The sequence below is a fragment of the Oncorhynchus kisutch genome, linkage group LG5 (genome assembly GCF_002021735.2).
Source record: "Oncorhynchus kisutch isolate 150728-3 linkage group LG5, Okis_V2, whole genome shotgun sequence".
In the NCBI taxonomy this organism is placed as follows: Eukaryota; Metazoa; Chordata; class Actinopteri; order Salmoniformes; family Salmonidae; genus Oncorhynchus; species Oncorhynchus kisutch.
This window is the reverse complement of record NC_034178.2, coordinates 3,841,178-3,868,312: the sequence shown is the minus strand read 5'-3', so window position 1 is coordinate 3,868,312 and position 27,135 is coordinate 3,841,178. Positions and strand designations below refer to the sequence as shown.

At 41.5% G+C, this 27,135-nt stretch overlaps 2 protein-coding genes across 2 annotated transcripts in view; one reads left to right on the top strand and one right to left on the bottom strand.

The window, feature by feature from the left end:
• cab39l (calcium binding protein 39-like) overlaps positions 1-17,167 on the top strand; it is a 33,524-nt gene extending 16,357 nt beyond the window's left edge. The window contains exons 2-9 of the mRNA XM_031824142.1: positions 11,278-11,415; positions 12,127-12,291; positions 12,409-12,527; positions 12,630-12,798; positions 13,044-13,103; positions 13,858-13,923; positions 14,050-14,193; positions 14,360-17,167. Coding sequence (XP_031680002.1) covers positions 11,314-11,415; positions 12,127-12,291; positions 12,409-12,527; positions 12,630-12,798; positions 13,044-13,103; positions 13,858-13,923; positions 14,050-14,193; positions 14,360-14,539 — 1,005 coding nt within the window. The 5' untranslated portion in view covers positions 11,278-11,313 and the 3' untranslated portion in view covers positions 14,540-17,167. The remainder of the gene's footprint in view (positions 1-11,277; positions 11,416-12,126; positions 12,292-12,408; positions 12,528-12,629; positions 12,799-13,043; positions 13,104-13,857; positions 13,924-14,049; positions 14,194-14,359) is intronic.
• On the bottom strand, positions 17,098-26,936 carry cdadc1 (cytidine and dCMP deaminase domain containing 1). The gene is made up of 10 exons (XM_020482450.2): positions 26,632-26,936; positions 25,526-25,629; positions 23,635-23,812; positions 21,762-22,124; positions 21,322-21,549; positions 20,803-20,852; positions 20,449-20,618; positions 19,801-19,990; positions 19,497-19,554; positions 17,098-17,860 (listed from the first exon to the last, which is right to left on the bottom strand). Exons 1-10 carry the CDS (start codon positions 26,753-26,755, stop codon positions 17,760-17,762), a joined length of 1,566 nt encoding a protein of 521 aa, XP_020338039.1. The 5' UTR covers positions 26,756-26,936; the 3' UTR covers positions 17,098-17,759.
• Between the last annotated feature and the right edge of the window lie 199 nt (positions 26,937-27,135).

The following is a 27,135-nucleotide window of genomic DNA, read 5'->3' as shown; positions in this document are numbered from 1 at the left end:
CGGTTAGTTTATTAATATGCCTATTGTAGTACCAGGGTGTCGGTTAGATGAGGTTAGTTTATTTAATATGTCTATTGTAATACCAGGGTGTCGGTTAGTTTATTAATATGCCTATTGTAATACCAGGGTGTCGGTTAGATGAGGTTTGTTTATTTAATATGCCTATTGTAATACCAGGGTGTCGGTTAGTTTATTTAATATGCCTATTGTAATACCAGGGTGTCGGTTAGTTTATTAATATGCCTATTGTAATACCAGGGTGTCGGTTAGTTTATTAATATGCCTATTGTAATACCAGGGTGTCAGTTAGTTTATTTAATATGCCTATTGTAATACCAGGGTGTTGGTTAGATGAGGTTAGTTTATTTAATATGCCTATTGTAATACCAGGGTGTCGGTTAGTTTATTTAATATGCCTATTGTAATACCAGGGTGTCGGTTAGTTTATTTAATATGCCTATTGTAATACCAGGGTGTCGGTTAGATGAGGTTAGTTTATTTAATATGCCTATTGTAATACCAGGGTGTCGGTTAGTTTATTAATATGCCTATTGTAATACCAGGGTGTCGGTTAGATGAGGTTAGTTTATTTAAATGCCTATTGTAATACCAGGGTGTCGGTTAGTTTATTAATATGCCTATTGTAATACCAGGGTGTCGGTTAGTTTATTAATATGCCTATTGTAATACCATGGTGTCGGTTAGATGAGGTTAGTTTATTTAATATGCCTATTGTAGTACCAGGGTGTCGGTTAGATGAGGTTAGTTTATTTAATATGCCTATTGTAATACCAGGGTGTCGGTTAGTTTATTAATATGCCTATTGTAGTACCAGGGTGTCGGTTAGCTGAGGTTAGTTTATTTAATATGCCTATTGTAATACCAGGGTGTCGGTTAGTTTATTAATATGCCTATTGTAGTACCAGGGTGTCGGTTAGATGAGGTTAGTTTATTTAATATGCCTATTGTAATACCAGGGTGTCGGTTAGTTTATTTAATATGCCTATTGTAATACCAGGGTGTCGGTTAGTTTATTAATATGTCTATTGTAATACCAGGGTGTCAGTTAGTTTATTAATATGCCTATTGTAATACCAGGGTGTCGGTTAGTTTATTAATATGCCTATTGTAATACCAGGGTGTCGGTTAGATGAGGTTAGTTTATTAATATGCCTATTGTAATACCAGGGTGTCGGTTAGATGAGGTTAGTTTATTTAATATGCCTATTGTAATACCAGGGTGTCGGTTAGATGAGGTTAGTTTATTTAATATGCCTATTGTAATACCAGGGTGTCGGTTAGATGAGGTTAGTTTATTTAATATGCCTATTGTAATACCAGGGTGTCGGTTAGTTTATTTAATATGCCTATTGTAATACCAGGGTGTCGGTTAGTTTATTTAATATGCCTATTGTAATACCAGGGTGTCAGTTAGTTTATTTAATATGCCTATTGTAATACCAGGGTGTCGGGTTAGTTATTTAATATGCCTATTGTAATACCAGGGTGTCAGTTAGTTTATTTAATATGCCTATTGTAATACCAGGGTGTCAGTTAGTTTATTTAATATGCCTATTGTAATACCAGGGTGTCGGGTTAGTTATTTAATATCCCTATTGTAATACCAGGGTGTCAGTTAGTTTATTTAATATGCCTATTGTAATACCAGGGTGTCAGTTAGTTTATTTAATATGCCTATTGTAATACCAGGGTGTCGGGTTAGTTATTTAATATGCCTATTGTAATACCAGGGTGTCAGTTAGTTTATTTAATATGCCTATTGTAATACCAGGGTGTCAGTTAGTTTATTCATATGCCTATTGTAATACCAGGGTATTGTTAGATGAGGTTAGTTTATTTAATATGCCTATTGTAATACCAGGGTGTCGGTTAGATGAGGTTAGTTTATTTAATATGCCTATTGTAATACCAGGGTGTCGGTTAGATGAGGTTAGTTTATTTAATATGCCTATTGTAATACCAGGGTGTCGGTTAGTTTATTAATATGCCTATTGTAATACCAGGGTGTCGGTTAGATGAGGTTAGCTTATTTAATATGCCTATTGTAATACCAGGGTGTCGGTTAGATGAGGTTAGCTTATTTAATATGCCTATTGTAATACCAGGGTGTCGGTTAGATGAGGTTAGCTTATTTAATATGCCTATTGTAATACCAGGGTGTCGGTTAGATGAGGTTAGCTTATTTAATATGCCTATTGTAATACCAGGGTGTCGGTTAGATGAGGTTAGCTTATTTAATATGCCTATTGTAATACCAGGGTGTCGGGTTAGTTTATTTAATATGCCTATTGTAATACCAGGGTGTCAGTTAGTGTATTTAATATGCCTATTGTAATACCAGGGTGTCGGGTTAGTTTATTTAATATGTCTATTGTAATACCAGGGTGTCAGTTAGTTTATTTAATATGCCTATTGTAATACCAGGGTGTCAGTTAGATGAGGTTAGTTTATTCAATATGCCTATTGTAATACCAGGGTGCCGGTTAGTTTATTAATATGCCTATTGTAATACCAGGGTGTCGGTTAGTTTATTTAATATGCCTATTGTAATACCAGGGTATCGGTTAGATGAGGTTAGTTTATTTAATTGTCATACCAGGGTGTCGGTTAGATGATGTAAGTTTATTTAATTGTCATACCAGGGTGTCGGTTAGATGATGTAAGTTTATTTAATTGTAATACCAGGGTGTCGGTTAGATGAGGTTAGTTTATTTAATATGCCTATTGTAATACCATGGTGTCGGTTAGATGAGGTTAGTTTATTTAATATGCCTATTGTAATACCAGGGTGTCGGTTAGTTTATTAATATGCCTATTGTAGTACCAGGGTGTCGGTTAGCTGAGGTTAGTTTATTTAATATGCCTATTGTAATACCAGGGTGTCGGTTAGTTTATTAATATGTCTATTGTAATACCAGGGTGTCAGTTAGTTTATTAATATGCCTATTGTAATACCAGGGTGTCGGTTAGTTTATTAATATGCCTATTGTAATACCAGGGTGTCGGTTAGTTTATTTAATATGCCTATTGTAATACCAGGGTGTCGGTTAGTTTATTTAATATGCCTATTGTAATACCAGGGTGTCGGTTAGATGAGGTTAGTTTATTAATATGCCTATTGTAATACAAGGGTGTCGGTTAGATGAGGTTAGTTTATTTAATATGCCTATTGTAATACCAGGGTGTCGGTTAGATGAGGTTAGTTTATTTAATATGCCTATTGTAATACCAGGGTGTCGGTTAGATGAGGTTAGTTTATTTAATATGCCTATTGTAATACCAGGGTGTCGGTTAGATGAGGTTAGTTTATTAATATGCCTATTGTAATACCAGGGTGTCGGTTAGTTTATTTAATATGCCTATTGTAATACCAGGGTGTCGGTTAGTTTATTTAATATGCCTATTGTAATACCAGGGTGTCGGTTAGATGAGGTTAGTTTATTTAATATGCCTATTGTAATACCAGGGTGTCGGTTAGTTTATTTAATATGCCTATTGTAATACCAGGGTGTCGGTTAGTTTATTTAATATGCCTATTGTAATACCAGGGTGTCGGTTAGTTTATTTAATATGCCTATTGTAATACCAGGGTGTCAGTTAGTTTATTTAATATGCCTATTGTAATACCAGGGTGTCAGTTAGTTTATTTAATATGCCTATTGTAATACCAGGGTGTCGGGTTAGTTATTTAATATCCCTATTGTAATACCAGGGTGTCAGTTAGTTTATTTAATATGCCTATTGTAATACCAGGGTGTCAGTTAGTTTATTTAATATGCCTATTGTAATACCAGGGTGTCGGGTTAGTTATTTAATATGCCTATTGTAATACCAGGGTGTCAGTTAGTTTATTTAATATGCCTATTGTAATACCAGGGTGTCAGTTAGATGAGGTTAGTTTATTTAATATGCCTATTGTAATACCAGGGTGTCGGTTAGATGAGGTTAGCTTATTTAATATGCCTATTGTAATACCAGGGTGTCGGTTAGATGAGGTTAGCTTATTTAATATGCCTATTGTAATACCAGGGTGTCGGGTTAGTTTATTTAATATGCCTATTGTAATACCAGGGTGTCAGTTAGTGTATTTAATATGCCTATTGTAATACCAGGGTGTCGGGTTAGTTGATTTAATATGTCTATTGTAATACCAGGGTGTCAGTTAGTTTATTTAATATGCCTATTGTAATACCAGGGTGTCAGTTAGATGAGGTTAGTTTATTCAATATGCCTATTGTAATACCAGGGTGCCGGTTAGTTTATTAATATGCCTATTGTAATACCAGGGTGTCGGTTAGTTTATTTAATATGCCTATTGTAATACCAGGGTATCGGTTAGATGATGTAAGTTTATTTAATTGTCATACCAGGGTGTCGGTTAGATGATGTAAGTTTATTTAATTGTAATACCAGGGTGTCGGTTAGATGAGGTTAGTTTATTTAATATGCCTATTGTAATACCATGGTGTCGGTTAGATGAGGTTAGTTTATTTAATATGCCTATTGTAATACCAGGGTGTTGGTTAGATGAGGTTAGTTTATTTAATTGTAGTACCAGGGTGTTGGTTAGATGATGTAAGTTTATTTAATTGTCATACCAGGGTGTCGGTTAGATGAGGTTAGTTTATTTAATATGCCTATTGTAATACCAGGGTGTTGGTTAGATGAGGTTAGTTTATTTAATTGTCATACCAGGGTGTCGGTTAGATGAGGTTAATGTAATATGCTATGGGATACCAGGGTGTCGGTTAGCGCTGGGCGATATTGCCAAAAATCCATATCAAGCTAAATTCATTGAATTATCACGATAACAATACATTTAACGATACGTTTATAACATTTAATGTGTACCACAGTTATAATTTTTTATTACCCTTAAAACTACTACAACTACTTTGAATGTTGTAGCTATCATTTGTCCTATAAACAATAACCCATATTAACAAACGTATATAATTTTCATAATTCACATTTCTCTAGTAGCACCCTATAGGTTATTTATGTAATGACCGATATCAGCAAAATGTTCACGATAAGTGGTCAATGTCGATCATTTTCAGTTTATCGTCCCAGCTCTAGTGTCAGTACAGGACAACAACCTTGCTGTTCTAGGCCCATGACAAGAAATACAACCACTCCCTTTAGGAAAGGCTGAAAGCATTCCTCCTTTTTAAAAAAAATATATTTATTTAACCTTTATTTAGCTAGGCGAGTCAGTTAAGAACAAATTCTTATTTACAATGACGGCCTACCAAAAGGCCTCCTGCGGGCACAGGGGCTGGGATTAAAAATAAATCAAATATAAATATAGAACAAAACACACATCCAGGGAAAATCAGTTTATTTGTCAAATATTACATACTGTAGGCCCCTAGTCTGTTACTAGATGTCCGATAATGAACCCAAGTCTGTGAATTGTGTTCAACTGGGCCTAGGCTACATCCAGGCCCCTTGGTTTCATCCAATCGCTCCTCATATCCGTAGGCTTCGTGGTATGTTTATAAAGTAGGCTAGCAGCCTTTTATTTCCTGGTTGAGCATGTTGTGGCGTGTCTGAATCAGGATTATCCATTCCATTATGGACTCATGCAGTTGCCTGTCCAGAGACATTTAGCCTCATTCTTGTTTAATTCTGATTGATGGGTTGTTATTAAAGTTGCATTAATCAAATCAAATGTTGTTTATCATATGCTTCGTAAACAACAGGTGTAACAGTGAAATGCTTACTTATGGGTCCTTCTCCAACAATACAGAGACAAAGATACTACTTATACTGTGTTTACCTCACAGCTTCATGGGAAATGCAGTTTTTTGAACAGGTCTGGGTGGGGAGAGCGGGGTCGGGTAGAGAGGGGGCTCCTTTCTAGCTTGTAGTCAGTGAGTGGGATAGGAAAATGATTTTCTTGGGTTCACTGTCCTGCGTTGTGCACTGGGGCTTTTTCAGGGGTGACTGCAAGCATACCAAACATCCAGATAGAAATGGATAGTGTAGAACAGACATTCTTTTGCATGAAGAAAACAGGAATAGGGAATCCCATCTGCTCTACATGATGTGCAAGGCTGTGAGCGATGCAGTCCACTGACTAGTCTCCTGCTGTGGACTGTGATCAAAGTGACAAGCTCCTGGCATCAGTCTGTCTGTTCTGTTCTGGGAGGAATGGAGGTAATACCGTCACGCTCAGCACTAAGGATTAACAGTCACAAGTTATACTCACCCCCACCCTCTCCCTCACACTCTCTTGCTCTCTCTCTCTCTGAGAGTTTGTTTCAGCAGCTAGGTTATCCTTCATGTTGGCGTCAAACACTCCATGACAATACTGTTGTAAGATTCTTGCTAGAATGTAAACTGTGTTAGAACGCTAGGTGCCAACATGGCAAACCATTGGAGTCCTAAATCTCAAACGGAGTTGGCCTAACTTAGCCTACTCTTGGCCAGTGCTATCTCAGTATCTCGGACGCACATTGTTGAGACATCCTCTTGAGTGATGAAACGCACACACCTATTATCTGTCGTCTGGCTGCCTTTGTTTTGTTGTCATGACAACCATGCTGAATGCAGTGAGGTGTGCAGAGTGTAGCCTGACTCAGCGTAAGCGGGTATTGCTTATGCCCTTTCATAAATCACTGCGAGATCCCAATGGGAAGACTGCACTCTTCTTTCTGTGGGTGTATCTCAATACAATTGCCTTCTTCTCCTTGTCTCCTCTCCTCCATCACTACTAATGTTCTTCGGTCCTGGTCTGGGACACCCACAGGGGATGCAGGCTTTTGTTTGTTTATTTCACATCAATGTAGATAAACGAGAGAAGATTAGAAGATACTTCAGACTATTGAGATGCACCCCATGTCAAGTAAGGGGAGAAATGCCTGTGGTACACTGTTATATGGTATAATTAAGCAATAAGGCTTGAGGGGGTATGGTATATACCACGGCTAAAAGCTGTTCATATGCAAAACGCAATGTGGAGTGCCTGGATACAACCCTTAGCCGTGGTTTATTGATCATATACCACAAACCCCCGAGGTGCCTTATTGCTATTATATACTGGATACCAACATAATTAGAGCAGTAAAAATATGTTTTGTCATACCCGTGGTATACCACAGTTTTCAGCATTCAGGTCTTGAACCATCCAGTTTATAATGTGTGATATACACTGAGTGCACAAAACATTAAGAACACCTTCCTAATATTGGCTTGCACCTCAGTTCTTCTGGGCAATTCTTCTGGGCACTCTACAAGGTGTCGAAAGCTTCCCATAGGGATGCTGGCCCATGTTGACGCCAATGCTTCCCACATTTGTGTCAAGTTAGCTGGATGTCCTTTGTGTGGTGGAATATTCTTGAAACACACAGGAAACTGTTGTGTGGAAAAACCCAGCAGCGTTGCAGTTCTTGACACAAACCACTGTGCCTGGCACCTACTACCATACCCCGTTCAAAGGCACTTCAATCTTTTGTCTTTCCCATTCACCCTCTGATTGGCAAACATAGACAATCTGTCTCAATTGTCCAAAGGCTTAAAAATCCTTCTTTAACCTGTCTCCTCCCCTTCATCTATATTGATTGAAGTGGATTTAACAAGTGGCATCAATAAGGGATCATAGCTAACACACTCTTGTCATTCTCTCAACCAGCTTCCCGAGGTAGTCACCTGGAATGCTTTTCAATTAACATGTGTGCCTTGTTAAAAGCTCATTTGTGGAATTTCTTAATGTGTTTGAGCCAATCAGTTGTGTTGTAACAAGGTAGGGTGGGTATACAGAAGATAGATAAAAGACCAAGTCCATATTATGGCAAGAACAGCTCAAATAAGCAACGAGAAACGACAGTCAGTCTTTACTTTAAGACATGAAGGTCAGTCAATTCGGAACATTTCAAGAACTTTGAACGTTTCTTCAAGTACAGTCGCATAAACCATCAAGCGCTATGATGAAACTGGCTCTCATGAGGACCGCCACAGGAAAGGAAGACCCACAGTTACCTCTGCTGCAGAGGACAAGTTCATTAGAGTTAACTGCAATTCAGATTGCAGCCCAAATAAATGCTTCAGAGTTCAAGTAGCAGACACATCTCAACATCAACTGTTCAGAGGAGACTGCGTGAATCAGGCCTTTATGGTTGGATTTCTGCAAAGAAACCACTGCTAAAGGACACCAATAAGAGACTTGCTTGGGCCAAGAAACACGAGCAATGGAAATTAGACCAGTGGAAATCTGTCCTTTGGTCGGAGTCCAACTTTTGAGATTTTTGGTTCCCACCGCTCTGACTTTGTGAGACGCAGAGTAGGTGAACGGATGATCTCCGCATGTGTGGCTCCCACCATGAATCACGGAGGAGAAGGTGTGATGGTGTGGGGGTGCTTTTCTGGTGACACTTAACAAGCATGGCTACAACAGCATTCTGCAGCAATATGCCATCCCATCTGGTTTGCACTTAGTGGGACTATCATTTGTTTTTCAACAGGACAATGACCCAACACACCTCCAGGCTGTGTAAGGGATATTTAACCAAGAAGGAGAATGATGGAGTGCTGCATCAGATGACCTGGCCTCCATAATCACCTGACCTCAACCCAATTGAGATGGTTTGGGATGAGTTGGACCGCAGTGGTATTTTGGGATTTCATTAGCATCCCCATTAGCTGTTGCAAAAGCAGCAGCTAATCTTCCTGGGGGCCACACAACTTGAAACATGTCTATTAATATTCTGTATTATGTCAAGAACAGCTCAAGGACAGAACTACTTTTTTTTTTAAAGTCCGTAGCCTTCATATCAATGCATACACAAACTATCTAGGTCAAATAGGGGAGAGGCGTTGTGCTGTGAGGTGTTGCTTTGTCTATTTTTTTTCTTAAACGGGTTTGCTGTTTATTTGAGCAATATGAGATGGCATGGAGTTCCATGCAATAATGGCTATATATAACACTGTACGTTTTCTTGGATTTGGGGACAGTGAAAAGACCCCTGGTGGCATGTCTGGTGGGATAAGTGTGTGTCAGAGCTTGTGTAAATTAACTATGCAAACAATTTGGGATTTTCAAAAAAAGAGGGCCTAGAGAGCTGCCCTGCGGTACACCACACTTTACATGTTTGACATTAGAGAAGCTTCCATTAAAGAAAAGCATTGTTTTATATTAGCTTGCCATATCAGGGATTTAGAGAAGAGGTTGAAAGCTGAGCTGAGGTGCAACAACAGTTTATGGTCAATAATATCAAAGGCAGCACTGAAATCTAACAGTACAGCTCCCAGAATCTTCATATTATCATTTGTCAGTGCAGTACATGTTGAGTTTCCTTCTCTATAAGCATGCTGAAAGTCTGTTATTTTGTTTACAGAGAAATAGCATTGTTTTTGGTCAAAACACAATTTTTTTCCAACAGTTTGCTAAGAGCTGGCAGCAAGCTTATAGGTCTGCTCTTTGAACAAGTAAAGACCGCTTTACCACTGTTGGGTAGCGGAATTATTTTGTTTCCCTCCAGGCCTGAGAACGGAGACTTTCCTCTAGGCTCAGATTAAAGATGTGACAGATAGGAGTGGCTATAGAGTCCGCTACCATCCTCAGTAGCTTTCCACCGAAGTTGTCAATACCATGAGGTTTGTCATTATTGATCAATAAAAATATATATATTTACAAAATTCAAACTTCCAATGCTTTTCTTTCATTATGTTTTTATTTTTTATTTATTTTTATGCATGATTATGATGGCTCACTGTTCGTTGTTGGCATTTCCTACCTAAGTTTGCCCACTTTGCCAATGATGTAATGATTAAAAATAATTGGCTAAATTAAATGGTTTTGTGATGACTAAGCCATCTGATTCGATGAAAGATGGAGTTGAATTTGTCTTTCGGCCCATAAATTCATTTAGTTATTCCATTATTCTTTATATCATTGATCTTGACTTCATAATACAGTTTCTTCTTATTTTTGTAGAGTTTAGTCACATTTCTTCATTTGTAGTAAGGCAGCCAGTCAGATGTGCAGCCAGACTTATTAGCCACTCGTTTTGCACCATCTCGTTCAACCATAGGGTTTTTCAATTCCTCATCATACCATGGAGCCTTAAGTCAGTTTCTTAACAAGTGTGTGTTTATCAATAATTGGAACATCATCCACATAAGTCACAGCTAAATCTCTTATACACTATTTTAGGCCCAGCTGTTGGAACTTTGGCTTTCCTGGATATAGCCACTATATTGTGATTACTGCATTCAATGAGTACGGACACTTGTTCCCGTGGTGTTTGTAAACATGGGATAGCCTTCGTTTCTCAGAACAAGTATAGACTGATGAGCTTCAGAAGACAATTAATTGATTCTAGCCATTTTGAGCCTGTAATCGAACTCCAGATACTCACCTAGTCTAAAGAAGGCCAGTTTTATTGCTTCTTTAATCAGAACAACAGTTTTCAGCTGTGCCAACATAATTGCAAAATGGTTTTCTAATGATCAATTAGCCTATTAAAATGATCAACTTGGCATAGCAAACACAACATGCTATTGAAACACAGGAGTGATGGTTGCTGATAATGGGCCTCTGTACGCCTATGTAGATATTCCATTAAATATCAGCAGTTTCCAGCTACAATAGTCATTTACAACATTAACAATGTCTACACTGTATTTCTGATCAATTTGATGTTATTTTAATGGACAGGAAATGTGCTCTCTTTCAAAACAAGGACATTTCTAAGTGACCCCAAACTTTTGAACGGTAGTGTGTGTGTATGTATTCTCCCGAAGGATTCTCAGATCAAAACCGTGTCCTATCCTATCTGAGGAAATGAGAAGCATCACATCTTCCAATAATTTTTTTCTGAATTGGGACTTTTAAATAAATTATCTGCCTCTGATAGTTTTTTTCAGCAATACTGTTAGAAGTACATATTTTTTCAAAAAAAAAAAACGGAGTTTCAATCCGACGGATGGTATAAATAAGCAATAAGGCCCGAGGGGGTGTGGTATATGGCCAATGTACCAGGGCTAAGGGCTGTTCCTATGCATGATGCAACACGGATACAGACCTTAGCTGTGGTATACTGGCCATATATCACAAACCCCTGAGGTGCCTTATTGCTATTATAAACTGGTTACCAACGTAATTAGAGCAGTAAAAATAAATGTTTTGTCATACCCGTGGTATACGGTCTGATATACCGCGTCTGTCAGCCAATCAGCATTCAGGGCTCAAACCACCCAGTTGTGTAATTTATATGTTATCGATCGATAGGGTATAATGTGTGTGTTTTTAAGGCTGCCAGGAGAGACCCAAGGAGAGGCCCAGCCACCATGCCGCTGTTCGGTAAATCCCACAAGAATCCCGCCGACATCGTCCGGACTCTGAAGGAGAACATGGCCATCCTGGTCAAACAAGACAAGAAAACAGAAAAGGTGTGACGCATCTTCATAACATGAGTCCTTACACCACGAATCCTCACTAAACAAATCCTTACAACACAAGTCCTCACTAAACAAATCCTTACAACACAAGTCCTTATAATAGTCCTCACCACACAAACCAGTACTTCCCTTAGAAAAGGCCCACAAGCAGGTGTTGTGTAACATTGCTGTTGGGGCCTCGGTGTACCTCTTCTATTTGATCCGATCAGTCAGTTGGTGTGGTTATTATTACGGTGCGCCTCTAGCTGACACTGGGCTGTGAAAGTAGCATCAATGCCTGGCCGTTCCTTCATTGACACCCAACTGTAAAGGTCCTCTCCACCATGGGACTGTTAGAGAGGGGCTGTCCAGACAGAACTCCCAGTAACCTGGCTCTGGGCTGGTACTGCTTCAGCTCTAACCAGGCTGCTTCCACACACAGCCAGGCTATAGTGATCTCAATACAGTCCACTCCTGTCATATGCAATGCTGATATCCAGAGAAAGTCAATAATAATGTGTCTTAAAATTGGGCCTGAGGCTGAGACACAAGTGTATACAGAGCTGTACCTCCATAGGTAGTCAATTAAATGTCTCCCTCTTGTGGGCAACTCAAGTATAATACCATGGCAGTTTTTTTTAATAAACAGCATAACATTATTAGCAGCAATACTGTTAGAAGTACATATTGTGCCTGTGTGTCTAACTGGTGTCCCTGTCCCAGGCATCAGAGGAGGTGTCTAAGTGTCTTGTGGCCATGAAGGAGATACTATATGGGACCGGTGACAAGGAGCCTCACACAGAGACGGTGGCCCAGTTGGCCCAGGAGCTCTACAACAGCGGCCTGCTCATCTCCCTGGTGGAAAACCTGCAGGTCATCGACTTTGAGGTGAGACTGAGCCAAAGCCGGACCATCAGGGTCGTATTCAGTAGGCACCAAATGGAAGAAAACAGTCTGAAACAAGGAGGCTTTCGTTTTTAAACGTTTTCCATTGCATGTCCCCAGGGGAAGAAGGACGTGTGTCAGATCTTCAACAACATCCTGCGGAGGCAGATCGGCACCCGCAGCCCCACCGTCGAGTACTTCTGCTCTCACCAAGAGGTGCTGTTTGTGCTGCAAAAAGGGTGAGTTTCTCTCACACACACACACACTCTCCATGTACCACAGCTGACCACAGCCATTGGTATGATACTCAGTGACGTCTGCATGTGTCCCTCTTCCTGCAGGTATGAGACCCCTGGGTCTGCGCTGAACTGTGGCATCATGCTGAGGGAGTGTATCAGACACGAGCCACTGGCCAAGCTGGTTCTCCACTCAGAACACTTCCAGGACTTCTTCAATTACGTAGAGATGGAGACCTTCGACATCGCCTCAGACGCTTTCGCCACCTTCAAGGTCAGATTACACAAGATTTGAAAGCATCTTTGGGTCCTGGAAAAACCTTGTATTAAACCCATATTAATAAGACTAGGATGGTCCGAGATGATATGCTAATCTTTACATTACTGTTGTATCTGTCCATGCCCATTTGTTTGAGAGTTGTATAGATCAGAAATGATTCGATGCAGCAGATGATATGCAATATTCAATGTTTGTTTTTGTGTGAATTAAAGTGAGCACGTTTCCTCCCCCATTCACAGGACCTGCTCACAAGACACAAGGTCCTGGTAGCTGAATATCTAGAACAGAATTATGATGCCGTAAGTGATATGTTCAACATTCTGCTGCCCTGGGAGCATTTACCTTTTATCAGATGGACTTCATGGAAAGAAAATGTTGTTTGTTGTTACACCCTCTGCCCTCTTGACAGAATTCGTGAAGGAATGGGTGAATGCAATTACGACGTCACACACTCGTACTCTCATTTCCATTTACCAGATGAATACACTGAAGTGCGTGTGTGCCGATAAACAAAACATGTTGATTGATGACCCATGCTCTACAATGAATGAGTGCATTTAAACCACCCTTGACACACTAGCCATATACACTCCAGGCATCTGTGGTCACTGGCTTTCCCCGCTTGCATAAGACCACCTTGTGTGTTGGTTGTGGTGTGGGGCTCAGGGAAGACCCCAGGGGAGAGCAGACAGTCCGGCTGGAGGCTGCTCGGGTTACAGGCCAGACACTACCCTACACTGGGCCGCACTAGTTTACAGAAGGCTGCTTTCATGCCAAAGGCCACTGGAGGCTTATCACACACACACACACACACACACACACACACACACACACACACTGGCCCAAACAGCACCCCTGATAAGGGTCCTTTCAGACCTGACTGCGAGATGTTAGAGAATATATCAACTTCAACAGACATTCCATCCCATTTAACTATCTGAAACGCCTATTTAATTCTATGACCATTTTTTTTTTTATTGTGAATTTATTTTGAGCCACTTTTGACTGTTGAGATGCAGCCACCCCTCAGCCTGTTCCTTTATATCTTTGCAGATCTTTGACCAGTATGAGAAGTTATTACACTCTGATAACTATGTGACAAAGAGACAGTCATTAAAGGTGTGTTCTATTATTCACGTTTTACATGGATTATTTATAGACAAACTTTGCATGCTATTATGGTGTTGATTATCTTGCTTCGTAGTAAACATTTGCATACTCTGGTCTTTGTGTGTGTTTATGTAGTTGTTGGGAGAGCTTCTGTTGGACAGGCATAACTTCACAGTGATGACCCGGTACATCAGCAAGCCTGAGAACCTGAAGCTGATGATGAACCTACTGAGGGACAAGAGCCCTAACATACAATTTGAGGCCTTCCACGTCTTCAAGGTAGGAAACAAAAGCCGTTCCCTGAGCCGTTCATATACAAAGTCTGGCAAATTGGCATCCATGTTGGCCCCAAACATTCCATGGCATTACCATTGGGTTCTTACTAGAATGTAATTGCCGATATCAATGTAATGTACAGAGCTGACAGGCTGACCCCTCCACCCAGGTGTTTGTGGCGAACCCCAACAAGACGCAGCCCATCATAGACATCCTGCTGAAGAACCAGCCCAAACTCATCGACTTCCTTAGCAACTTCCAGAAGGACCGCATGGACGACGAGCAATTCAACGACGAGAAGACCTACCTAATCAAACAGATCCGAGACCTAAAGAAACCCGCCTCTTAAAACCCTTCCCCTTAGCTATGACCTTTACCCTAACCTTTACTTTTTATTGTCGACAAAAAATACATTGACAATAATGATTCAATTTCTTAATATCGAAGACATTGTCTTTTTTCTTGGTTCCTTAAACTTTGCAGAGAATAGTTCATAATCAGATTTTTTTTCATTGTTTTTACTTTTAAATGAACCCTTTTCTTATTAGTGTGTAGTGTTCCAAAATGGGAAGGGGATTTCCTCTCTTGGGGGGAACCAATGGTTAGAGACCTCTAGGTGATTGGCTGAGTGAGCTGTGGAGACCACTGAGCATCACTTTAATTGTGCAAATATTTTTCCGCAAATGTTCTTTTCATTGCCACTTGCAGGCATGAGCCAGCTAGATAGTTCTGACTTCTAATACTCTCCTAATCTCACCACCGTATACTAAAGTATCCAGAATCATAGAAGGAATTGCTATCTCTATTAGAGGATCGAAATGGTATTCTCAAATGTTCCGTAGAACTCCTCTTCAGACTCACATTCCCTGCTAGTCTTACTCCTGTGGTTGTACTTCCACTATTTACACTTAAGTTATGTTTCAACACTGTAGTAGGTCCTCTGACATGACAACTCTACATTTGATCTTACAAGGAACATATTAGATGTCAGGTGATCAGCAGGACCATTCTTTTACTGCTAACCTTCGTATAGAATATGACTTATCAATAGTTTTGATAATTGATTCTCCACAGATGGCTGGTAGCACTTTCTATATCATTCAACGCTAAAGGAGCAATTCCTTTTTTGGTTTATTTTAAGCTGATGAAGTAGTTTCCTGTTCAACAGGATTCTATCATGATGATTAAAAAAAGTTTGTCTTGTGTATAATAGCTGGTTTTAACCCATAAAGTAAGTGCCATTGCAGGTGACAGAAAAATCCTGATATTTTTTTCTGTAACTTGTTTTGTTATTTAGATGGTGGAGGGGGATGGTGGAACACATTAACAGTAGGGGGACATACAGAGGTGCCTTTTGTTTTCCCTTTTTTTGGAAAACGGAGCTTAATTCTTATTTAGAAAAATATGGTCTGGTTGAACATATTAGTCGTGATTAAGCAATGAACCTTGAACTCACTATATTTGAGTTGTGCAGTTGAAATAATATTTTATTTTAAACTTATTGCAGTTCATTGATCGCATCATAAAACTAGGAACCGGGAGGCCAAAACTCAGGACTGATTGTCCAGGAAAGTTAACATTCCAGTAAACTGGATAAGGTAGAAGAAGCATCTTGCTCTGAATATATTTTTTTTGACATGTAGCTTGTTTTGGGGGAAATCTAAATTAAATAACCTCAGACAAATTGAGCCAATGCATATTTTAATCGTGGTGGTTGAGCTTACATCTAAATTGAAAATATTAACTAATTAATATGGCTCTTCAATGTAATATTGAATAATACATGTGATGGGCACCATGCCACGAACAAGTGATTGTTCTTTAAATTGCCCCAAAAAATTGTTTTTTCAATTGTTAGATTGGATTTGACACACAAGGGATAGTATCCTCAATGCCCTTGTTGTTTTGGTGAAACTCCGTCATTCTAGCCCTGTTCTATATCTGGTGCTAACATGCAATCTTGACCATATACCTCTCCAGGTAGCCGGGGACAAATTGATTGGATGAAAGTTCAGTGGGCAGAGCTTAGTGACATGTCACTGGGTGGAGTTTACAAGTGAGTCAAGTAAAGACAAGTGTTTCAGGGAGGTGGAGTGCTTGTGGGAGGGTGTTAAAACAGGTTGCGACAGATGGTGTTGCCAGTTTGAATCCAAATGCAGCTTTTGTTTTCCAACCTACTTAAATGTTTTAGTACATATCTGACATTCTAAAATGACTAAAGGAATGAACAGCTTTATAAAATCTACACCCGATCATGAATTCTGTCAAGAGGGCAGATGGTGTAACAAACAAAACATATATTTCCATGAAGTCCATCTGATAAAGGTAAATGCTCCCAGGGCAGCAGAATGTTGAACATATCACTTACTGCATCACAATTCTGTTCTAGATGGTGCCCTCCCTCCTGCTGGTGCTGTGGACTATGACCACAAGGTCACAGGTTCAAGTCTTGCCATGCCAATGACCTTTCTCAAGTTATATTTTGAACCCTAGTCACTCCCTATATTCAAATGATGAGATTCCCAATGTTAAGACATATTGATCCCTTGAATCAATGATTTGAGGGACTATTTAAAATGGTTTGACAATCAAGATCTGTTTACACTTGTAAGATATCAAGATACAATTAGTCCTCGATGGCCTCTGGAGGTAGTCAGGAAGAATCACCATCAATAATTGTAATATTCTACACGGGTCTAGAAATGGTCACAATCAGAATATGGACAAGATCAAGACACAGGACCCATGTTAACACCAGGTATAAACGGGGCTTCGAATGGCAAACTGACAATGTTAAACAAAAGAGACTTAAAAGATTCAGGCTGTATGAGAAGGAACTTACACCCGAGCCAAAACAGATTTACTTAACATATTGTACTAAAGTAATATTGACCCTTTTCAACCATGGGATTTCATTTTTTTTATCACATTGATACTACTGCACCACAACACCAATAAAAGAAACGCATACATAGTTTTTCCGGTTTGTCATTTTATATATATTTTTTTTGTTGCTGTTAGATGCTTATTGTTATCAGTTAAAAGCAGTTTGGCAAAACAGGATGAAACAATTCAAGGATGTAGGAGCCAACCATGTCACAAAAAAACAACAGACAAAGCACAGTTGCACAGGTCTAGGAGTTAGTATCCTTTGAGGCAAAGTGTAATATAGTGGCGGTAGCTTGCACTGGCTGGGATGTGACTGTATTCTTCAAGTCTGGAAGAACTATAGTAAACTTAAAGCTACAATCAACAGTAACCTTAATAGTAAACTCTTCAGACAAATAATTAGGAAACACGCATTTAGAGTTCACTTGCCTTAAAATTACTTAAAAAAAAAAAAATGTTTTTGAATATACAGTCAGTCCATTAAAAATCACTGAGTTTACTCCTTAAAACTGTCCATTATAGGGGAGCATGAAGAGGCCTTTGAATTTCCAACATTGTTAAAATGCATCCTTCCTTGAATCACTGATCAATGATTGGATAAATTAAACGTTTCCAATGCCAACAAGAGCCTGGGGACCGTAGCCTGGTGAAACCAGACTGAAAGCTACAGGTACCATTGTTCAACAAACAGGGGAAAGGTCTGGATTTGTTGCTAACCGTAACCTCTTATTGGATTGAAGGGCCTGTTCAGGCTGTCTCACATGCTTCCTCACACATCCATCTGTAATCATAACAAGACATGGTCAGAGGTGAGACACATCACAGAGTCAAATCAGAGACGGTTAAAAGGGGCTGATCCGTCATCTGTATTGCGGTGATTAGGTGGAGGCATGCACATTATATTTGTGTGACCAGCAATATAAACTCAGCAAAAAAAATAAACATCCTCACTGTCAACTTCGTTTATTTTCAAAAAACTTAACATGTGTAAATATTTGTATTAACATAATAAGATTTAACAACTGAGACATAGTCTGAACAAGTTCCACAGACATGGAATAATGTGTCCCTGAACAAAGGGAGGGGGGGGGGGTCAAAATCAGAAGTAACAGTCAGTATCTGGTGTGGCCACCAGCTGCATTAAGTACTGCAGTGAATCTCATGAACTGCACTAGATTTGCCAGTTCTTGCTGTGAGATGTTACCCCCCTCTTCCACCAAGCCCCCTGCAAGTTCCCAGACATTTCTGGGGAGAATGGCCCTAGCCCTCACCCTCCGATCCAACAGATCCCAGACGTGCTCATTGGGATTGAGATCCGGGCTCTTTGCTGGCCATGGCAGAACACTGACATTCCTGTCTTGCAGGAAATCACTCACAGAACGAGCAGTATGGCTGGTGGCATTGTCATGCTGGAGGGTCATGTCAGGATGAGACTGCAGGAAAGGTACCACATGAGGGAGGAGGATGTCTTCCCTGTAACACACAGCGTTGAGATTGCCTGCAATGACAACAAGCTCAGTCCGATGATGCTGTGACACACCGCCCCAGACCATGACGGACCCTTCACCTCCAAATTGATCCCGCTCCAGAGTATAGGCCTCGGTGTAACGCTCATTCCTTCGACGATAAATGCGAACCCGATCATCACCCTTGGTGAGACAAAACCGTGACTTTTTGTCAGTCCTGTCTGGTCCAGCAACGGTGGGTTTGTGCCCATAGGCGACATTGTTGCTTGTGATGTCTGGTGAGGACCTGCCTTACAACAGGCCTACAAGCCCTCAGTCCAGCCTATTACAGACAATCTGAGCATTGATGGAGGGATTGTGCGTTCCTGGTGTAACTCGGGCAGTCGTTGCCATCCTGTACCTGTCCCGCAGGTGAGATGTTTGGATGTACCGATCCTGTGCAGGTGTTGTTACACGTGGTCTGCCACTGCGAGGACGATCAGCTGTCCGTCCTGTCTCCCTGTAGCGCTGTCTTAGGTGTCTCACAGTACGGACATTGCAATTTATTGCCCTGGCCACATCTGCAGCCCTCATGCCTCCTTGCAGCATGCCTATGGCACGTTCACATAGATGAGCAGGGACCCTGGGCATCTTTTTATTTTGTGTTTTTCAGAGTCAGTAGAAAGGCCTCTTTCGTGTCCTACGTTTTCATAACTGTGACCTTAATTGCCTACCGTCTGTAAGCTGTTAGTGTCTTAACGACCGTTCCACAGGTTCATGTTCATTAATTGAACAAGCATGGGATCTACAAAGTTATTTGGATTTTTATGAATTATCTTTGAAAGACAGGGTCCTGAAAAAGAGACGTTATTTTTTTGCTGAGTTTATTAGGAGGAGGAGAAGACGTGACATCACTCTCTATCATATCATCAAATATCATGCTAACTAATGGTACAGAGAAGGACAACTCACTGGCTAGATGAGGACCAGCATGTTCAGAGGCTCTCCTGGCCAGAGAGGACTTCTGCCACTGTGACGAAAACATGTAAACACACTAAGAAAATTGCATCTGTAGAAAGCACTATAATAAGTATACCTCAGTAGCCTAACGAGGAAAACACAAGGATAGGTAAAAGCTGAATGGAAAACATCTACGAGGAATCCATCCAGTTTTTCCCTCATCAGTACCAATGAAGAAAATGGCAGGAATAGACTATTGAGATGCTGCTACACCCATAGAAAAACTATTAATCAGTCAATCAATGTAGGTACTCACAATGAACTTCAGGACTCCTTGGAGGCTGTGGAATCTGAGGTAGGAGATGTCTCCCTTGTCTTTGCCGCTGTCCAGGTCAGTGGTGTAGATCTGCTTGATCCCAGCTCCTCGGATCAGAGGGACACACTCATCACACGGACACTTAGTCACAAACAGCATGGTGTTCTCCTCCTCGCGGATCTCTTCACTCCTAGAAACGACAGTCAATCACATTTATTTACATCATAAATCCTCATGTCCAGCTACTAATTCCTGCCCCCTGGTCCGACTTCTCGGATGTACCTCCTTGCTTCCTCTCCGCTGACCTGTAAGGACTGGACAGGTCGAGAGCAAATTACACCCATGTACACATTCCCTGTATTTCCTTCATCTACAGATGTTGGATCTTAATTTGATCACCCTGTTGCAAAAAAACTTTCCTGCAATGCAAGAAATGGAAAATGTGTAGCGTATGAGGTTTAAAAAGGCTTTGCCAATTCCACTTTAAAAATGTCAATATGAAAAATGTATCAAAACCTACAAAAATGTCCATTAATTATAATCCACATAATTCACATTTCCTGTTGCTGCAATTAAGCTCCTACATCTGTACCCTGTCCTCTCATATCAGTGGAGATGAAGGGTGGATATATTCCCTCTCCTCCTGACCTGAAGGTGAGTGCGTTCTGCTCAGCGTGGATGATGTAGCGGTACTTCCTCCTCTGGCGGTCCTGCTGTTTGGTGTCCATCTGGGGGTACTGTCCGTACTCTGAGCCCACTGGGTAGGCGTTGTACCCACAACCCACCAGGTACAGCCGCCCCGTGCCATCACAACCACCCTAAAACAGTTGAGCACAGAACACAGTGAATGGCAGTTTGACCTTATTCATTTTTCACATTGAAATCTTTGTTACCAGCCTTTCCACTTTATTTTTGTCATTGTATTACAGAGGCAAAATACATAATATTCATGTATAGTTATGAGCTTAGAAAATACAACGGTATTTTCAATGGTTTACTCACCGATTTCCCTTCTGCCCAAATGACAGCACCAACCCCAACCTTAGGGTCCTCTGGAATAGCAACAAACAAGTAACAGTCAGACACGTTCCATCTGTTTAAACATTCAGACAGGTTGAACCACCCATCACAGTCCTGTTAGCCTTAAAACATGAACATATAATTAACCCTTTCAAAAAATAAAAATGCTGATTTCTTGAGTGATTGGCTGACCAACCAATCAGAGAACTCCTTTTCATAGCTGCTGTCGCTAACCACTAATGAAACTAGAATGTCTTTTGGGATACTTTCTGTTCATCGGACACCCGATACACCCCCCCAGGGCAACACATCTCTCCAACAAACGTGCAGTCAACTGTGGGACGTTATGTCATAACAATAGCCTGCAATTTTTAATTGCTTGGAACTCCTTTATGTGATTCCTCACAAAATGTGGTGACATGTCACCTTTACAAAATGACTTCCTAGTTTGAATGAGTAATCTGGCTAGTATATAGACTACTAAACAGATAATTCAGGTACCTGTTCTGTAGGCCAACAGTCTGGCCTGTACGATGCAGTGTCTGGCAATTTCCTGGGACACCCCCTGAGGCTGGGGCTGCTCAGAGGTTGCAGGCTGGGAGTCCTTCCTGTAGAAGCCATGCTGGAGAAGAGGCACACTAGCAGCTACTGAGGCCAGAACCCCAACCAGCTCCCTCATGTTCTGACGCAGGTTGGAGAAGTACGGCTCCATGCAAAAGTTCTCCAGACCTGTAGCAAGACAGTGTCAAATCCCCATCTATAAACAGTATGTTTACCATTCATTTAACAGGATCTACACAACAGATGGCGTGGCACGTGGCCTCTTGAGCAAAGGATCTCCTCAAACCTACCAATCTTGAGTTAGCCAATATAGCCCAAATACAGCTAACCGGTGAACACAAGCTAGCTAACAAGTACAGTTGAATGATTGTACTACAGACCTATTTTGGTGAGAATGTCACGGTGGCACTGTTCGTGTGGGATTAGGAACTCTTCGGAGAAAGTGTCCAGGTTCCGTCTCCTCTGCTTCCAGTAGAAGTCCCCAGCGTCCAATTCGGGGTCGTCCCCCGACACCCTCTCCATGAAGTCACACCCCCTAGAGGTCTCCTCCACAAACTGCTGCAGGCCAGGGGCCACGGGCTGCACCACCACACTGATGTGGGGCCGGCTGTTGGACTTCAGCTTCTCGGATGCAATGGCGTCCAGCATGGCCTCCTGGGAAATGGAGTCCGTCCCATTAGGCCTGACCGCTAGCAGACTCATCTCAGGGTCACCAGGCCAGAAGGAGATGCGGCTCACCCCAGCTGGAGGTGACAGACAAGAGACAAGACTTTACAAGTGATCTCTCTCTCTCGCTCTCTCTCTCAAACACTTAAACAACACAATGTAACTCCAAGTCAATCACACTTCTGTGAAATCAAACTGTCCACTTAGGAAGCAACACTGATTGACAATACATTTCACATGCTGTTGTGCAAATGGAATAGACAACAGGTGGAAAGTATAGGCAATTAGCAAGACACCCCCAATAAAGGAGTGGTTCTGCAGGTGATAACCACAGACCACTTCTCAGTTCCTATGCTTCCTGGCTGATGTTTTGGTCACTTTTGAATGCTGGCGGTGCTTTCACTCTAGTGGTAGCATGAGACGAAGTCTACAACCCACACAAGTGGCTCAGGTAGTGCAGCTCATCCAGGATGGCACATCAATGCGAGCTGTGGCAAGAAGGTTGCAAGAAGACGAAGGTTGCAAGAAGGCTGTGGCAAGAAGACGTGGAGGAGGCCGTAGGAGGGCAACAACCCAGCAGCAGGACCGCTACCTCCGCCTTTGTGCAAGGAGGAGCAGGAGGAGCACTGCCAGAGCCCTGCAAAATGACCTCCAGCAGGCCACAAATGTGCATGTGTCTGCTCAAACGGTCAGAAACAGACTCCATGAGGGTGGTATGAGGGCCCGACGTCCACAGGTGGGGGTTGTGCTAACAGCCCAACACCGTGCAGGGCGTTTGGCATTTGCCAGAGAACACCTAGATTGGCAAATTCGCCACTGGCGCCCTGTGCTCTTCACAGATGAAAGCAGGTTCACACTGAGCACATGTGACAGACGTGACAGAGTCTGGAGACGCCGTGGAGAACGTTCTGCTGCCTGCAACATCCTCCAGCATGACCGGTTTGGCGGTGGGTCAGTCATGGTGTGGCATTTCTTTGGGGGGCCGCACAGCCCTCCATGTGCTCGCCAGAGATAGCCTGACTGCCATTAGGTACCGAGATGAGATCCTCAGACCCCTTGTGAGACCATATGCTGGTGCGGTTGGCCCTGGGTTCCTCCTAATGCAAGACAATGCTAGACCTCATGTGGCTGGAGTGTGTCAGCAGTTCCTGCAAGAGGAAGGCATTGATTCTATGGACTGGCCCGCCCGTTCCCCAGACCTGAATCCAATTGAGCACATCATGTCTCGCTCCATCCACCAACGCCACCTCATCAGGAGCATGCCCAGGCGTTGTAGGGAGGTCATACAGGCATGTGGAGGCCACACACACTACTGAGCCTCATTTTGACTTGTTTTAAGGACATTACATCAAAGTTGGATCAGCCTGTAGTGTGGTTTTCCACTTTAATTTTGAGTGTGACTCCAAATCCAGACCTCCATGGGTCTGATTTGATTTCCATTGATCATTTTTGTGTGATTTTGTTGTCAGCACATTCAACTATGTAAAGAAAAAAGTATTTAATAAGAATATTTCATTCATTCAGATCTAGGATGTGTTATTTTAGTGTTCCGTTGATTTTTTAGAGCAGTGTATATATAGATCTCACCATTGATAAGCATCTTGAGGCAGGTAGCGCAGGGTCTCCTAGAGAAGTAGAGGTCTGAGGCAGCCAGCCTGGGCCCGTGTCTGATCACAGCTACCTGCCCCACGTGGAGCTCTGGACCGGAGCAGTGGAGACCCACCACCCTCTGGTCCCGAACCACCACCAGGCCTGTACCCCGCGTCTGACACACAGAAACAGACAGGAGATAAGGGAGAAAAGTGATGATGCATATCATATAATTGATGATGCTCAATATGGTAATTTATTGCATGTTATGTATACAAATACATTTAAAATGACACATACACCTGATAGGTGCAGTGAAATGTGTTGTTTTACAGGGTCAGCCATAGTAGTACAGCGCCCCTGGAGCAAATTAGGGTTAAGTGCCTTGCTCAAGGGCACATCAACAGATTATTCACCTTGTTGGCTCGGGTATTCAAACTAGCGACCTTTCGGTTACTGGCCCAACGTTCTAACAACAATATGTAATGGCCGCTACACAGTGCATTCGGAAAGTATTTAAGACCCCTTGACTTTTTCCACATCACAGCCTTATTCTAAAATGGATTTTTAAATAAATGTTCTTCATCAATCTACGCACAATACCCCATGATGACAAGGCAAAAGCAGGTTTTAGAAATGTTTGAAAATGTATTAAAAATAAAAAACTGAAATATCACATTTACATAAGTTTCAGACCTTTGTAGAAGCACCTTTGACAGCCTCAAGTCTTCTTGGGTATGACGCTACAAGCTTGACAGACCTGTATTCGGGGAGTTTCTCACATTCTTCTCTGCAGATCCACTCTTCACCGTAGGGATGGTGCCAGGTTTCATCCAGACGTGATGATTTGCATTCAGGCCAAATAATTCAATCTTGGTTTTATCAGACCAGAAAATCTTGTCCTTTAGGTGCCTTTTGGCAAACTCCAAGTGGGCTGTCATGTGCCATTTACTGAGAAGTGGCTTCCGCCTGGCCACTCTACCATAAAGGCCTGATTGATGGAGTGCTGATGAGATGGTTGTCCTTCTGGGAGGTTCTCCCATCTCCACAAAGGAACTCTGGAGCGCTGTCAGAGTGACCATCGGGTTCTTGGTCACATCCCTGGCCAAGGCCCTTATCCCCCGATTGCTCAGTTTGGCCAAGCGGGCAGCACTAGGAAGAGTCTTGGTGATTCCCAACTTCTTCTATTTAAGAATGGGGCGGCAGGTTAGAGCGTTGGACTAGTAACCGAAAGGTCGCAAGATCGAATCCAGCTAAAAAGGTCAAAAAAAGTCATTCTGCCCCTGAACAAGGGAGTTAACCCACTGTTCCTAGGCCGTCATTGAGAATAAGAATTTGTTCTTAACTGACTTGCCTAGTTAAATAAAAGGTAAAAATACATATATATTTTTTAAAGAATGATGCAGGCCACTGTGTTCTTGGAGACCTTCAATGCTGCAGAAATGTTTTGGTACCCTTCCACAGATCTATGCCTCGACACAATCCTGTCTCTGAGCTCTATGGACAATTCCTTTGACCTCATGGCTTGGTTTTTGCTCTGAAATGCACGGTCAACTGTGGGACCTTATATAGACAGGTGTGTGCTTTTCCAAATCATGTCCAATCCATTGAATTTCCCACAGGTAGATTCCAATCAAGTTGTAGAAACATCTCATGGATGATCAATGGAAATAGGATTCACCCGAGCTCAATTTCAAGTCTCACAGCAAAGGGTCTGAATACTTATATAAATATTTTTAATACATTTGCAAAAATTCTTAGCCTGTTTTCACTTTGTTATTATGGGGTATTGTGTGTAGATTGATGAGGGGGAAAGGCTGTAACAACAAAATGTGGAAAAGGGGAAGGGGTATAAATTCATTCTGAATGCACTGTAGGTCAAACTTACAAAGTCATTCTGGTTTATGTCTTCTGGTTCCTCCTTGGGGAAAAGTTCCATCCATAAACTCAGCAGGGTGAAGAGGTTAACCTTGGACAGCCTGGGTCCATGACCTAAAAATACACCATAGAAAAACGGGATTACAAACAGGGAAGGCAAGTGAGTTTTTTGTCCACTAGATCTTTGCTGCTCCCAAGTGATAACACATTGAGCTCAAAGAAATTATTTAGGTTAAAGCAAACATTGGGCAGACATTTGCTTCCTCTTCCCACTGCAACTCTGGAGCACTGACATAGAATGTGAAACTGTTGGCCAGTACATTTCTCTTCAAAACATGTATGTGACTCTGGCATTCATAGGGGAGAACAACCAAACGGATGCTTGATCCAGCAACCCTACTATTACAGAGCAAGCCCAGCTTACCTGTCCGGTGCCATAAAGCTCAAGACCTTTTTGCAGAACCAGTCACATGATCCTTGGAACGCCACCACTTAAGTTTCAACTTCAATGGGGTGACAAAATTGTTACAACAAAAAAAATAGGACCGGTTGTGCTATTTAATGGTTTTGATCATAAATTCTGACATAAAGATGTAGTATATTTAATTAAACTGCTAATAATACTAGGTCAATTTCATATTCACGAATGGTCTAATTCAAAACCTAACTTTTTTCACTTTGAGTTTAAACAATATGGCACTACTTTAACTAAAATGAAAAACAAAAAGGCAAATTCAAACTTGTATTATTGATATGTTTGTTTAGGATTCCTGGCAATGTAAATAGTTTGTACTCTTGTTTGCATGTGACTATTCCTCTTTTGTTTGAGGATATTTGTAAATATAAAATAAAAAATTCAATGGCGTGACGTCAGACAGTTGGGACTTCCCAAGGATCCCGTTTGGACGTTTCTAGACAGTCACTAGGTAGGTTACAGACGTGTGGGTTCAAACTAATAAAAGCCTAGACGGTGACACAATTACGTCTTTATTTTTAATATGCCTCAAAGCTCATTATTCCGTGTGAGTAGCAATATTATATCGAACAGTAAAAACATTCGCAGCATTTTCTGTCAAGCTGTCAACTCGCCAGTAACTGACAGTGCAGTAGTCTCACCTTGTACTTTGGTGTCGGTTTGTGTGCTGGCTTCCCTTACATCGCGATATCCTTTACAGTTGCATGAAGCGGCACAGGTTGGTTTCAAATATTGGTTCGACTGTACAGTATCCGTCGTTGCCATTCAATCAATTGAATGTAAAATGTAGCGAACGTCTCCAGACAAGGCAAATACGTATGATGATTTGATGTTGTTGGTTTCTGAACAGCTAAGCTAGGCTTCTTCCTATATCTTCTGACGTCGAACAAATAGGCGGAGCTCGTCTTGCACCCAACCCCCAGAACTGTCAAGCGCAGTGTTTGTTGTAAATGTTCTGCATTCTTGGTTGCAATTAAAAAACAATTGTCAGATTACATCTGCATTCCAGTATAGGGTGTGATATACCACAGCTGTCAGCCAATCAGCATTCAGGGCTTGACCCTCCAGGTTAAAATAAAAATGGTATTCATTTGGCAAGTGTCTCTAGGATTAGAGAATGTATGTGATGGCCTCTAGATGGCAGC

Coding starts and splice junctions, on each gene's coding strand:
- cdadc1 (XM_020482450.2), bottom strand. CDS start 26,755: ATGGCAACGACGGATACTGTACAGTCGAACCAATATTTGAAACCAACC. Junction 23,813..25,525: donor ACATAAACCAGAATGACTTT/GTAAGTTTGACC, acceptor TCTGTGTGTCAG/ACGCGGGGTACAGGCCTGGT. Junction 20,619..20,802: donor TTTGGGCAGAAGGGAAATCG/GTGAGTAAACCA, acceptor CAACTGTTTTAG/GGTGGTTGTGATGGCACGGG.